At 39.0% G+C, this 15,658-nt stretch overlaps 1 protein-coding gene across 1 annotated transcript; it reads left to right on the forward strand.

Annotated features, from left to right (window-relative positions):
- The first annotated feature begins 876 nt into the window (after positions 1 to 876).
- LOC142492429 (uncharacterized) lies at positions 877 to 11,675 on the forward strand. Its single transcript, XM_075595071.1, has 3 exons — positions 877 to 950; positions 1,314 to 2,021; positions 11,617 to 11,675. Exons 1-3 carry the CDS (start codon positions 902 to 904, stop codon positions 11,673 to 11,675), a joined length of 816 nt encoding a protein of 271 aa, XP_075451186.1. The 5' UTR covers positions 877 to 901.
- Positions 11,676 to 15,658: the final 3,983 nt, after the last annotated feature.

Raw genomic sequence — 15,658 nt, forward strand, 5'->3', positions numbered from 1 at the left:
CAGCATAATGAGGCACACGTATCATATGTTATGTCATTGTTTTCATAACTTAAACACTGCAGATGACTACTTAGCTCATCTACCATTGTGTTAAAGCAGCTGCAATTAATATCTCATCACAGCATACACTTCAACAGAGGGGGTGGGGTTCAGCACACACACTAATTACAGCCTCATTTCACGGTCAACTTAGTTCACACCATTTGCACCTGTTTCAAGTCATTGAAAGGTGTGGCTGATTAGGCTTTTTGGGGAAGGGAATACCTTTCTTACAACCTGAATAGCACAACTGAAGTTAATCACACTCATTTGAAAGCTTAACTCTAGCTACTAAATGCCCCAACAACTCATTACTTATCAAAGCGTACGTCACACATTAGTTCACTCATATCTATAGTTGAACTACTATCAAAGACACATTATCACACACTGCATGTGTTGTCTTGTTGAGTCACAGCCACATTCAGGTGTGCCACATCTTCGATTAATGTACCACACATATCCTCTACCAAAAACAACACTTTTTGCAATATGACCACCTTCATGATAACCATTGTGAATGGTCATCTCATGATAGTTATGTACATTATGATACTGATATCACTACACAACATATGATTTTTATGTACTCATTTAATCTATTTATCCTCACGCATTACTGCAGAAACATAGTATGTTGTATGTTAGGGAACTCAAAAATTCTAAGTACACAGGCATGTACAGTGTTATTACAACTATTTATGTTCACTTTCACACACATTTTCGGTTAAGGAACTGATGTTGTTAGTTAATCATAAATACAGAACATACAATAAGTGTTTGTTCAATATTTACACATGTAAATGTAAAACTTATGTTATTGTTATATATAGTTGCCCCTGGAGGACATGTGTCACCTGAGATGGAACAAGTGTCTTCACCTGGGTCAGCCAGCTCAACACTACTAGAAGGTGAGTGTATCATTTGCTGGCCATATAATATGTGCTCTTCTATATGTTATGTTGTCATGTGCATTATTTGTTTTGCACATCTTCTTTAAATAGGATTACTTAGTGTCAGTGAAAATTAAGTGTAAGGCAACATGTATTGTGTTAGTGATGTTAATTATCATGTAGGACTTCTGAGTTTAGAGCAACTTTTCATTCATTCATATTTCATACTGAGTCCAAACATTATTCGTAAGTCAAGGTAGTTTTTAATGAGGTTATAAAACGTATGCTAACATGTTAGGTGTTACTTAGGACATAGTACAATTACATAGTAACACAGCATACATTAACATGCCATTTAATAATGTGTACATTTCTTTTTAGAACATCATGGTGATGAGGATGATGAGTATGATGAGGATGACGCCACAGAAGAGACTGAAATACAATCATGTGACCATGAAGAGGTGCCAATAGAAACTGTTGTACCGCCAAATCGTCCATCAACTTCCACATACGATGCAATTGTAGCTTCAGAGGGAAAAATAGTGGACGCAGAAAATCGTCGCCATTCAGACATGATGACAGTGCTGGAAAGGATGATTGGACTGCAGGAAGAAACAGTATCACAATTGGCACATCTCCACAGAGTCTTCATTGAAGTGCCTAAACAGTTGCAAAAAATCAACACCTCATTCGAAGCATTAGTTGTTCAGCAAACACAAGCTAATTACTGGAGAATGACTAATGTACCACAATTCAACACCTCCCAGCCAGGATCTGTTCATGCAGGTCAGTTTTCACCACATTCATCTGATATTCATTCACCAGGCCCAAATGTTACCGGTCAAGTAGCAGACATTGCTGTGCAGGTTCCTGATGACATCCTACCGCTGCCATCTGTACAAATTCAGCAGCAGACACCTACAAAGGAGGCGACAAAAACAAAACAAGACACACATGAAACAGACCAACCATCACTTGTGCAGTGTCTACCAACTTGCTCACATGTGTCACTGGGCACAAGCCCTGTCCGTGAACAGTCACTACCCAAAAGCCCTGTAGGTGAATCGCTGCCCAAAAGCCCTGTAGGTGAGTCGCTGCCCAAAAGCCCTGTAGGTGAGTCGCTGCCCAAAAGCCCTGTAGGTGAATCGCTGCCCAAAAGCCCTGTAGGTGAATCGCTGCCCAAAAGCCCTGTAGGTGAATCACTGCCCAAAAGCCCTGTAGGTGAGTCACTGGCCACAAGCCCTGTAGGTGAGTCACTGGCCACAAGCCCCGTAGGTGAACAGTCACTGGCCACAAGCCCTGCCCGTGAAGTGCCAGAGGCCACTCAAAGTGGCTCTGTTGTGCCTAAAGTTGGTGGCAAAAGAAAAAGGAAAATTCAAGAGACAACAAGCAGGCCTGTTACTCGCTCGCAAAAGGAACAAAAAAAATAAATGTTATAATTCAGAAAATATGTCTTTGGCCTTGTTTTGTTGACTTCAGATTATCTAATTACTATTGTATGTATGCTGAAGACTGTGTTGTTTCCAAACTTTCAACTATGTTCTTGTACACGTGAAGTTTTGGAAATGTTAACACTCATAATTAATTGTGTTATAAATATTTATGTTGTAATCGTCTGTTCAGTAATGGTCCACCAGGAGCCAGTTGCTAAGTTTAGAGAAGCTGCCATTGACTTTGCAGCAAAACATTGCATTTGGGTGTGTTAATTGATGTAAGAATTGCATATGCATATTAGTCACATGCAATTATTAAAACACCTAAGTAAGTGCAAACATCTTTCTTGTACGTGTACAGCAGGATTATGTGTAAATTATTACTTACCTTTGCCTTGCTTGGCCATTGTAATTTTGTCCTTTAATCAGTTGTGTGTTCGTTTCTATAACATCTCAGAATGTATAATAATATATATACACACACACACACACACACACACACACTGAGTGAGTGTGAGTGTGAGTGTGTGAGTGTGTATATATATATATGTATATGTGTATATATATATGTATATATGTGTATATATATGTATATATGTGTATATGTATATGTGTATATATATATGTATATATGTGTATATATATATATGTATATATGTGTGTATATATATATATATATATATATGTGTATATATATATATATATATATATATATATATATATATATATATATATATATATATATATATATATATATATATAGTACTATATAAACTGGTATACACAAACTAATACACTTCATGCTTCCTTGTGAAAACACTATTTTAATAATACAGGCCTAATGTTTGAGAAATATCCTAAGTATGAGACTCTAACAGTATTGTGCTTAAACAAATGTTTATTACTTCATTCAATCATGTTTCTCACCATTTAAATAGGTTTCATACAAGGTATACTTAATGCCATCAATGTTGTGTGTACTCCTGCAATATAAAAAAAAAAAAAATATTATATATATATTTTTATAAGAGATATATTTATATATATATATATATATATATATATATATATATATACACACGTATTTAAACTCATGCAGACAGGGAGTTAACCAGACTTTCACATACACACAGAAATGTAAGCGGGGAAAAAACATTTCTTTTTGCAGGTGTGTTTTTACTGATATGCCTGGCTAAGAAATATTTTCACACACTGGTCTTTGTTAGTTTTCAAAAAAACACTATGTGAACGCATTCACAGTCTAGGGATGTTTTTCACAAACGAGATAAAAGAAGGAGAAATGTTTCTCCCACAGTCCCATATCACGAACCACAACTGTTAACCCAATTAGACAAACAAATCCAATTGGCGTTTGAAATAAGGAGTCAAAGTAGTTACTTTTGTTGACCTTGACAAGGAAAAACAGGAGTTTGTTAGCCATTCAGCACATTCATTTTGATGAGCAAATAACACAGACCTGCACACAGCTTTTGTGCTACTCAGACATGGCTGATGAATTCGTTAACAATATTAATCCCCTTTTAGGGTATAAGTACATGATCTGTGAAGCCATCTTGAACAGTCGCGGACAGAAAGCAAGCACACGCCAAATCGATGATTTCATTCGAGCAAAATATCCTTATTACCAAGACCGTAAGCATGCACGGAATTTTAATTCCTCAATAAGATTCACTTTATCAAGTAATGACTTTTTTGAACGTGACCAGGATAAGCTACAACACACCTATGGTTTCTGGAAGATTGCCCCGGAAAAACAATTTATCCTGAAAGACGGCACTTATATTGTCGTGAAAGGCATATTTATTCCTAATGGCAATAGCAATGTATCCGCTACTACTGATCCGTTTGAATCGATACGTGCTGCAATATCTGCAGCCTCCATTCCTGAAACCCACATTGTACAAGAACAAAAGTACTATGATTATGTACCAAGCCTTTCAGCTGAAATTGCATTGGAATGGGAACCGGAAGAAATGAACCTACCTCCCGACCAATTATTTGAAGAAAGCAGTGGCGATTCCTATGAGCGCATCCTGGAGGAGATATGTGCCATACTGGATTCAGCGGTTGGGTTAAGCGTGGATGAAAATGGCTTGCATTTCTGGAGCGACCAGTTGCAGCCAGGCGAAGAGTTAATTCTAGAAGAATGGTAAATATAACAATCGTTATGCGTTGACTCTGCGTTTAAATTTTTTTTTTTTTTGTAACCACCATTTTCACTTTCAATGCGTGGATACAGCGTAACATTGCAGACTGCATAACATGTAGCGATCACAAACAAATTGTTTCCTAATACAATATAGTAGGACCTGAAAGAGTAGTACACATTGCTGACGGAATAAATATACGTACTTTCCTATCCCTTTAAACATATTAGTAACATTTTACCATTACTCTAACACATACCTGTTTTGTTATCATGCAACATCTACAACATTGAAAACCGGGTCCACCACGTATGACGTGGGACCCTTGTCATGGGCCAAGGCGTCCTTAAAAAGGATTAGTGATGTAAGTCCCGCCCCCAAGCGACGTGCGCACCTCAAAGCCTATTGGCTGTCATGTTTTGTTATAGTAACGGTAACTGCAGTGTGTGATGCGTGCGGCTCAGTGTTTGTAGGCGTACCCTGGGCGTTAGCCGAATGTTAATTGAGTGGGAGGAGTGTTAGCGTGCGTTTCACGCTGGCTTAACATGACGTCACACGTATTGCATTTGCGCATTGTGTTATCGGCCGTGCTTTCTGTTCAAACACGTCTGTTTAAAAAGAATACAGATGTACTCGTTTAGAACGAATGTAGTTTCGTCTTCATTGTATTTGAAATAAAGATGTTATGTTTACTGGTATTTTCAACATGTATTGAACGCACAACGTACGCTTTGTTTTGCGCATGCGCTAACAGTTAGTGGAGCCAAGCGTGAAGCGTGTGCGCACACAAAGATGTGCGCGCACATCTTTCAGTATACAGGCAACGTTCACTTCTTATACATAGTTATGCCTGCTACAAATTTAAAGAAACATTACATACTGATGAACAGTTTTACTTCTAACATATAAGTGAGTGACGTGTGTATCTACACAATCATATAGAGCTGCGTAACGCGTTGTCACGGATGCATATCTAGTAAGGTGCCATCTTTGACCATCATGTGTTTGCTGTATTTCAGAGATGTCGGGGAAGATACAATCGGATCAATGTATGATTTCAGAAGAGTCTACCTTTATATGAGATGATTGTGAGGAGGAGCCACCGACTACTATACTACATATGGAACTAATTTTATATTGCTTGCAGCGCTTATTAACAAACAATTAAAAATGTGATACCCTTATGCCTATATTGCATAAGCACTTAATTAACATAATGATGTTGCAAAAGAGTGCCTCATGAATTTTTATTGAGTGTTCTTTAATGACTACTAACATTTTATGACATGGTGTGTTTTATATATAACAACCATTCCCACTCTGCTAACACATTTGTGTATTCTAATATGTAATGGAACGTATGACTGTCGAAACTATGTAACAATAATAATAATAATATGAGCATGTTCATGTATAGGGCTGCTAGTTGTACGCAGCGATTTACAGACACATGTTTCAGCCTGAGGTCCCTGGCCCGTGGAACGTACAAATGTTTTTTTGCCGCATGAGGCACAGGGAGATAAAGTGACTTGGCCAAGGTCACAAGGAGCCCACACCGGGAATTGAACCAGACTCCCCTGCTTCAAACTATCAGTGCCAGTGTGTGTCTTTACTCAGTGAGCCACTCCTTCTCCCAATGTAAAGGACACTTACAACCAAGTAGCCATTTATTTTTAAAATCTCTTGTTACATGGGTATGTAGATAAAATGGTTTGGGACTGTAGCAAATAATGTTACTGGCCAGATGTTATGGTCCCCTCCAATGCATGATGTTCTGAATATGACATCACCATCATGTTATGAAGTACGTTTCTGTGTATATTTCATTAACCTAACTAACTATAGTTTACTGTGTTTATTAATCGTTTAGAAATACATAGTATAGTCAATATGATGATATAAGCTACCATAATAAAGCTGGTGTTATCATTTGTCGGTGTTATACATGGATCCTACACCAATTGATAGAGACACAAACAGTTGTCTTAAAAAGTGTGTCTATGCTAGTGATGAATGTGCTCCCGTAAGTAAACAAATAAGTACAGTTATCCCCTTTTCTCCAACCACCTCTATATTACATTAATGGAAATTATAAGGAAACATACATAAAATGTGATGAAATGTGAGTAATCATTTTGTAATACAATGCACATGAAAGCTCAAGAGTAGCTAAATGCATATACATGATACAGAAAGTACATATATGTAACATTTGTGTTTAAACCAATATGTTGGGTTTTTAGTTCCAATAATTATAGGAAGATTGAGGTAGCCACATCTTATGAGAGATGTCAGCAAATATACATACCATGATCAGTCATACTGGAGATATACCTATAATGCAAAGGAACAATATATAAATTGCAAACATTGACATGCCATCTTCAGTACCGTAAACAACACAGCAAAGTGTGTATTTGGTGTTAAATGTACAACACCATGTATATTTCATGACATTCAAAATGTAAATCAGCCTGGTGTACACATCATCTGGATGTACATGTTACACTGCACCAATAACATTGTATGTAAGCATACTAGAAGCATGAATGATTATGGGCATAATATGTGTTTTGTCTTAGCATAAGGAATAACACAATGCTAAAATATTATTGCTTTGTTACCCAAGTTGTATTCACATACACACAACTAAAGTACAATTGAAGAGGGATTATATAACCTGTGCAACAATAACATACCGGTGCCACATCCCTTTGTGCACACAGCAGAGAAAAGAAAGGTGTGCAACCCATATTCATCTGTGTCCTAACAGAAGGTTATATAAAGAAACATTATTGTTAATATAACATAATTAAACTATAAAAGTAGTACTAGGAACATATGAGTTTGTACTTACAAGAAAAAAATGAATTGATGAGATTCTGTCGTGTCTGGCCACCACTGGCTGTTTGTTCATTTTCAGCAGCTACATGGGTGGGATGCTCGTCTACCAAAGCCTCAGCTAGGTCTGACTGTACATTGTGCCTGAGTGCAACATTGTGCAAAATGCAACAGGCAAGGATAATATCAGACACTTTTTGAGGCTTGTATAGAAGAGCCCCACCAGTTCTGTCCAGACACCTAAACCTGGTCTTGAGTAGGCCAAATGTCCTCTCTATAACAGATCTTGTAGATATATGGGCTGCATTGTACCTGTCCTCTGCTTCAGTTTGAGGGTTTAGCACCGGAGTCAAGAGCCACGGCCTAATTCCGTATCCTGAGTCACCTATAATGAATGGAGCACACATAAGCTGACATTAGTGATCAAATTGTACAATGCCAACATTCCTAAATCAACATGTGTTTTGTGTTAGAACATGTAAATATGTACTCACCCAGCAGCCAACCAGGTTCAAAATGTCCCTCTTCGAACGCATGGAAGACTGAAGAGTTCCTCAGGATAGAGGAATCGTGACTGGAACCAGGGAACTTGGGTACCACATGCATTATCCTCATCGTGGCATCACATACCACCTGTACATTGAGTGAATGGTAGTGCTTCCGATTGCGGTACACATGCTCACTCTGACTAGGTGCAATCAAAGCAACATGTGTGCAATCGATTGCACCCAGCACACATGGTATCCCTGCTATATTATAAAAGCCAGTCCTGACTTCCAGCCACTCTGTCGCCTCTGTAGGAAAATGAATATAATTCCTAGCGCGTCTATTGAGTGCATAGAGAAACTGGGTCAAGGCCCGCGAGAATGTAGATTGCGAGACCCCGCCCACTATGCCCACAGTTGTCTGGTATGACGCGGAAGCAAGATAATGTAATGAGCACAGCATTTTAACAAGCCCAGGGACTGCACGACCTCTGGCTGTGAAAAAATCTAAATCTCCCCTTAACTCCTGATAAAGAGCTAAGATTGCTGCTGAACTCAAACGATAGCGACTTACAATCTCCTCCTCACTCATCCCATCTAACAGGGTTCTCTCCCTGTACAGACGCGGACGAGGCACAACTTGTCTCCTCTGTCTTCTCCTCTGATCTCCTGTCCCTCTCCCTGTCCCTCGGCCTGTCCCTCTCCCTGTCCCTGTCGTATCCGCGTCACTGTCACTGTCCCTCGGTGTGTCCCTCCCTTGCCCTATATGATTGTCTTCATCATCAAGCATGTCATAGAAAAGAATGTTCCTGCGTCTCCTAAACATTCGCAACATTTTGAAATGAGTAGCTGTGAATGAGCAGGTAATGTGCGTCCTTTAAATAGGTATGTGATGATGTCAGGTGACATAGTAAAATGCAAGGTGTTACATTAACATAATAAAGTACTTCTGTGGCAAGCTGTGTGCACTTGTTGTTCTAAGTATTTGTTGTGTGTATTCTGCAGGGAATGATGATATTTGGCAATGATGTGACGTGAAGCTTTGTACAAAGATTGCTTGCAAATAAATAGTTGCATGTGCAATGCATGTAACACTTGTGAACGCAAGAGTCAGTCATGTAATGAGACAAAAAGGCTGAGATTGACGTGGGAAAAGTTTTGTGTAACATGTGTAATTATCCATGTTATTGTGACATGTTGGCAACAATGAATAGTCGTGTGCATATGCATGCATTTGTGTAAGGAGGATAGTTGGTATAGAATGAGTTTACAAGGTGTCCCAATGATGAATTACTGTACATGTGTGTATAAGTTAGGTTGAAGTGCTTGTAATGCAACGGTTACAATGTAAACATGCAATGTGATTGAGCGTCCAATAAGTGACGTCATGAAAATAGGGAGGACCCAAAAGTATATGTAAACATGAGAAGACAGATGTACATGAACGTTTAAAGATGCGTGTCACATTACAAGCATTGTGTAATGTAAAGGAAGATGAATATACTGTGTATGAGTGACATGTGTGACATGTGTGACATCATGTAAATAATTGTCGCTGAGTTGAGTAAAATGTGTGATATGATGTGAGGTTCTCCTTTAAGAGTGTAGTATAGTATTTTCCCTTGCCACATCATCACATGATGAGTAATGTGACCCGCAAATGCTGAAAACATGTAAAAGTCGAATGTTATGCAAATAAGACACATCAGCTGTGACACAATGCAGGGAATGCCCCCACACTGTAATGCAAATCCCCCTTGTATTGTGAGCAATGAAACGTAAACAGTACTATACTGTTATACGTCCCCGCTCCATTGACTTCCATTGATGTACAGAAGATGTTTTTTTTCTAAGTGCCGTTCCGGCAGCCTTAGCGATCGTTCTCCCGTCCAAACTGCCAACTTTAGTTGGCGGGAGAAATCGGCCATAACATCTCAATTTCGTAGTGCCGATCAGCCCCGATAAGCTGTTTTTTTTTGTTGAATCCAGCCGATTTAAAAAAGTGGCGATCAGTGTCGAAAACAGGCTTATCGGCAGGCGACTGGCCATAACCAAATTATCGGCTCCGAAACCTGGCGATATGAAGCACTTATCGGCGCTTACTGAATCTCAAACCCAATTTTGGCTATAACATGGCCATATTTCCCTTATCAACGCTTACTGCATGAGGCCCTAAGCGTCCATCACCAGCCAGCCGCGCATGCGCATCAGCTTCTATTCTTTTATATGTATTATACTGTTCAATAGAAATCAAGCATGGAGGGAATTATATTAAACATAGTTTGGGAGATGCATTTCAAGCAGCAAAACACGTGAAATCTTAATTTTTAAAAAAAAAATCAGTTCTGTAGTATTAGATAGAGTTTTTTGATTTTATTCAACTCATAATGCAATTTTTCATGCTTTTTAAAACATCCCTTTGATTTCTATAGCAGGTTTTAACCCACGTCCCAATACAAGATCTTTGCAGCTCTTTTCTGTTTGAGATCATTTGTTGAAAATGTTCCCAGTAGTTTGAGCTGTAAACTGTAACAATAGATAATATTACCTTAGTAATATAAGGATACATTGTAGCTGCTGAGTTACACTGACTGAAGCAGCCATTATGATAGGCACACAATCAGGATTTTGACAGATTTCTAACAGGGACACCAAAGTAAGTGCCAGCTTAAGTAAGAATGTAAAATTATACATTGTCACATGCTTTATATATAAAAATAATAATAATAATAATAAAAAGTTGGAAAGGAGTACTGCTGCTTTAATCTGAGAAACAAATACATTTAATTATACAAACACACACTTTCAAGCTTGATTTTAATCTACAGAAGGTATGAATTTAACTTAGTAAATATATCAGTGGTGATATTAGTGACTTTGAACGTGTACATGAAACATAGAGGCTTCTCATTCTTGCAAGATATCAAGCAAAAAGTGACTGTCAGCAATGTTCATCTTAGCCAAAAGATGTGTAAACGCTACAGCAGGGGCGGCAAACTCCAGTCCTCAAGGGCCACCCACAGGTCAGGTTTTCAGGATATTCCTGCTTCAGCACAGGTGACTCAATCAGTGGCTCAGTCTTTGAGCCACAGGGGCTGAAGCAGGGATATATAGCAGCTGTAGGAAGGGAGGACGGCCGAAAAGGCAGAAATAAATGTACTTTTCAAGAGAGGGATACTGTAACTGCGCCTGACACAATATACTCACAGGATGGTAGTATTATATGGATGTACTAAACACAACCGTAAAATGTCCCGGGTGAAAATGTCCCGGGTGAAAATGTCCCGGGTGAAAATGTCCCGGCCACTCTGAAATTCGTGGTACAACGGATGATGGTCTCAGCATATGCAAAGAAACAAGAAAAACATAGCATAATACTGTATGGTAATTAGAAGGTAGCCATTTGATGTTTTAAAACATAGGTATTGGTAATTAATTGGAAAAATAGGTGAAGTGAAAAAAGATACATTTAATAAACCATACTTACAGACCATATAACACAATTGGTGATCGGGTGTTCATCCAGTCCTCAAAATTGAAATCCTACTTACAGGAAGCAGGTATATAGATGTGGAATCTGGAGATGTCATCTCTCGTCTCCGGCTGGTACCAAAACGAAATCCCCGGTGATGTGCCGCATCCCAGACCAGCTGGTGCCTCTGAACACTCTACACGGAGATCGAGTGGCTTGCTATGCCGATATCCGAAATGCCTGCTTGTGTCTCGCTGACTTGTTGTATTCTCGTGAGCTTAGGAGGTAGAGAAAGCCGGATCCGGCATATGGAAAGTCAGCTGAAGTTTGTATCCGAATGACCACTGTCAATACTCGTACGTGTCCTGTCGTAGACTCACTTGAGATGGATGAAGGGGTACATATTATCAGCAGATGGGGTTATGTGTTCACTTGATTCTCGTCTTGAAAATATTTTGTCTGTGTCAATATTTCTATTGAGACGTGATTGAAATACTGTAAATAGAAAAAGACTAATGATTGACAGCACTCAAATAGTATACTGCTAATCAAACGCAAATTGCAGGGTGCAAACTCAAGGAACAAAAAGAAGGACCCAATTCCTCCTAAATAATTACAAAGCAGTAATAATAGTTCCAGCACTCACTGACTGATTAAATAAATCTAAGAAGAAGGTAAATGCCAAATCAACAAAAGTATTTAATATCTAGACAAGTTAAATACACGGAGTGATGTGACCCATACACGATAATCTAAAATACACAATGCAAACATAGGTAGCACAAAAAAACGGTGATAAGGAATGAAAAAGCAAAAATAGGGAAAAAACACGAGGGGGGGGGGGTAGGTGGGATAAACAGGGGGGCAACGTTTTGGGGACAAACACCTTCCTCAAGCCCGTTCCCTCAAGTCCCCAAGGGGACACCGAGGTACTTACCTTGCCCCAATAACACAAGACAGCACACCTAACAACCTAAGCACATGAAAAAACTTAAAGCAATAAGTGCTAGAATCTGATATACTGTAGCACTAGAGAGAAAAACAAGTGTAGAATCACACAACAGGGTATATGTCACACGTAATCTCAAGCACTTCTCTCCTGCTGCAAGGGTGAAATAAATGATTCATTTTAGGTGTAGAAGCTGCTCCTGCTAAGGGTGCTAGAAATGCAAAGGAAAAGGGTGGTACCGAGCTACTACTAATTGAATACAAAGTGACTGTGAAATACACACAAAACCCCTCTGTTGCAAAGTTTCCTTATCTGACTAGGGTAGTCAGATTATCTGTTAAGCAGCCACCAGGTATTAATTGCGTTAATCAATTCTTTTTATGTGTAGAGTATTTCACAGTCACTTTGTATTCAATTAGTAGTAGCCTGGTACCACACTTTTTCTTCACATAAATACATGCTCTGATAAAGAAGACTGAGGACTCGATTTGCTAAGCAGTGCTAAACTGTAAGGCACCCCACGGCTCATTGAAATGACCAAACTCTAGGATGCCTTTTGGCTTAGGACCACTTAGGGAATGTGGCCCTAAATCATATTAAATAAATGTAAAGAGTTAAAATAAAGGGCAAACAGCAGAGAGCAGCAACATTTTGAGGTAGTAACGTTTCTTTCAAGTTTGATTACCCCGGCAAAATCTCAATTTTCTGCTTTTTATGTTTAATTTTTGTATACTGTTTATTTAGTATAATTGTATGTATGCATGTATGTCTTTATTTATATAGCACCATTAATGTACATAGCGCTTCACAGTAGTAATACAGGTGACAATCATATAAATAACAAATAACTACAAATAACAGATCATGGGAATAAGTGCTTCAGACATAAAAGTAACATTGTGAAAGAAGAGTCCCTGCTCCGAGGAGCTTACAATCTAATTGGTAGGTATGGAGAATGTACAGAGACAGTAGGAGGGAATTCTAGTAAGTGCGTCTGCCGGGGGCCAAGCTTTATGTATCGTGTATAGTATTAGCCACGGTACTACTCATATGCTTCTTTAAGCGTGTGTCTTAAGGTGGGTCTTAAAGGTGAATAGAGAGGGTGCTAGTCGGGTATTGAGGGGAAGGGCATTCAAGAGGTGTAGGGCAGTCAGTGAGAAAGTTTTAAGGCAGGAGAGGGCTTTAGATACAAAGGGGGTAGAGAGAAGACATCCTTGAGCGGAACGCAAGAGTCGGGATGGTGCATTGCGAGAAATTAGGGCTGAGATGTAAGGAGGGGCAGAAGAGTGTAAAGCTTTAAAAGTGAGGAGGAGAATTGAGTGTGAGATACGTGATTTAATCGGAAGCCAGGAGAGTGATTTCAGCACGGGAGACGCTGGGACAAATTTAGGAAAGAGTAGAGTGTTTCTGGCAGCAGTGTTAAGGATAGATTGTAGGGGAGACAGGTGAGAGGTAGGAAGGCCGGACAGCAGAATGTTACAGTAATCGAGATGGGAGAGAATGAGGGTCTCAGTCAAAGTTTTAGCAGTCGAATAACAGAGGAAAGGGCATATCTTTGTAATATTGCGGAGGAAAAAGCGACAGGTTTTTGATACGTTTTGAATGTGAGCGGAGAATGTGAGAGAGGAGTCGAATTCACATGATTTAATAATGATTTAATAATCTCGATGTGTTTTTTCTTCGATTTGATCTTGTTGGGCAAAGAGACATGAGAGGATCTCTTTGGGTACTTATGCGCACCGATTATTTTTTCGGCTTTGCGCTACAAAGTGTCAAAGGAATAGATCCTCAATGCAGCATTGATATTATATCTAGTATAACTCATTCACACTGTGACATGGAGCCGTGAGTGGCTAACCAAATGTCCCGAAATAATGAATATCTACCTTTTTGTCTTTGAGCACAAATCACATATTCTATTTATGTAACAGGAATTTTTGGTAAATGTTTCCTGCAGGTCTTTGTTTTTATGTTTATATGGGGGTGTTAAAGAGGCAATTCAAGCATGCATTTTTTATACATAGGATTCAAGTAGGGGTCTCTAGAACTGAACCCTATTAATTTCAGCTCCGAGGACCCCTTGCTTCCAGAGGTACTTACCTCCGTAGGGGGTGCCGGTAGACGCTTCGCTCGCAGGGATCACGTCATTGTGGAGTTTTAAAGCTCCCGTGCACTGCGAGCCAATTGGAAGCCGTGACATCACCAGGTTCGGCTTGGCCCGCGTGATGCATGAGCTTTAAACTTTGCCGACATATCGGTCCCACTTCGGAGGTAAGTATCTTGGAGTGCAGGGGGTCCCCAGGGCTGAAATTAATGGGGTTCAGCTCCAGAGGCCCCTCTGCTTCAGTCCTATGTTAAAAAAAATGAATTGCCCCATTAAAGCTGCAGTTCAGTCAATATCCTGCATGTGTGTTTTTTTTAATAAATCAGTTCTGTAGTAAGAAAAAATACTTTTAGCATTTTCTGTTTTAAAAAAAACAACTTTGAAAGACCAATTTTCTTGTATTCTATTTTAACAAGCATGCTTGTTCCTATAGCAACGATTTACATTCCCCATATTTAAAGATGTCGCCAAACTTTGCCGATCAATAGACGGAGAACGAATTGACCGGCAGCTATGCAGTTCTTTAGGTAATTAGAGATTGCACAACTGAAACTATTGAAGAAAAAAAATAAATAAAAAAAAAGACTGAACTGCAGCTTTAATGTGTCCTTCTGTTGCTTTACTGTGCTGCTTTTTAGATATAGGGGATTATATTCTCTGCTGATGTAATGATCAAATCTCTGTATCCCCAATGTACCGCACTGCAGGATATGTTACCACTTTACAAATAGAGAATAATAATAATACATTAAACGGAAGTGTCACGTACGGCACCCTGTGAGCACGCCACCTGCATACGGGACAAGGGTCAATACTCACGTATTGCTGCTTGAGGGGCTGTTCCACGAAAGTTCTCATTGAAATAAAAAAGGGTTTTGGTGTAATAGTGTCCCGATCGGCAATACTGCAATTGAATTAATGATCCCATATAACTATAAAGCAAGGGAGGATACATTAACAGTTTAATGAATATCCCCCATAATGTGTCATTGGTTGTTTGTGTTTTGTATCTTGCTTGGCTTGTGTCGCTTGTGAGTGACATTCGTACGCAGCTTGTATTTCACTTCTATTTTGATCTTCATATTTCTTAGACTTTTTTAATGTATTTTTACAGGACATGACCAAACATGAATATGAATGCAACTTTAAATTCATTCATCTGACTTATTCAAGGTGCCAAACAAGCTGCAGCATTGTACAATGGACGAAGGATAAGATAACAATGTAACATATAAAGGGTGAAATTCACCACGTTCGATTAGGGTGCAAAA

The sequence above is a fragment of the Ascaphus truei genome, chromosome 4 (assembly GCF_040206685.1).
Source record: "Ascaphus truei isolate aAscTru1 chromosome 4, aAscTru1.hap1, whole genome shotgun sequence".
In the NCBI taxonomy this organism is placed as follows: domain Eukaryota; kingdom Metazoa; phylum Chordata; class Amphibia; order Anura; family Ascaphidae; genus Ascaphus; species Ascaphus truei.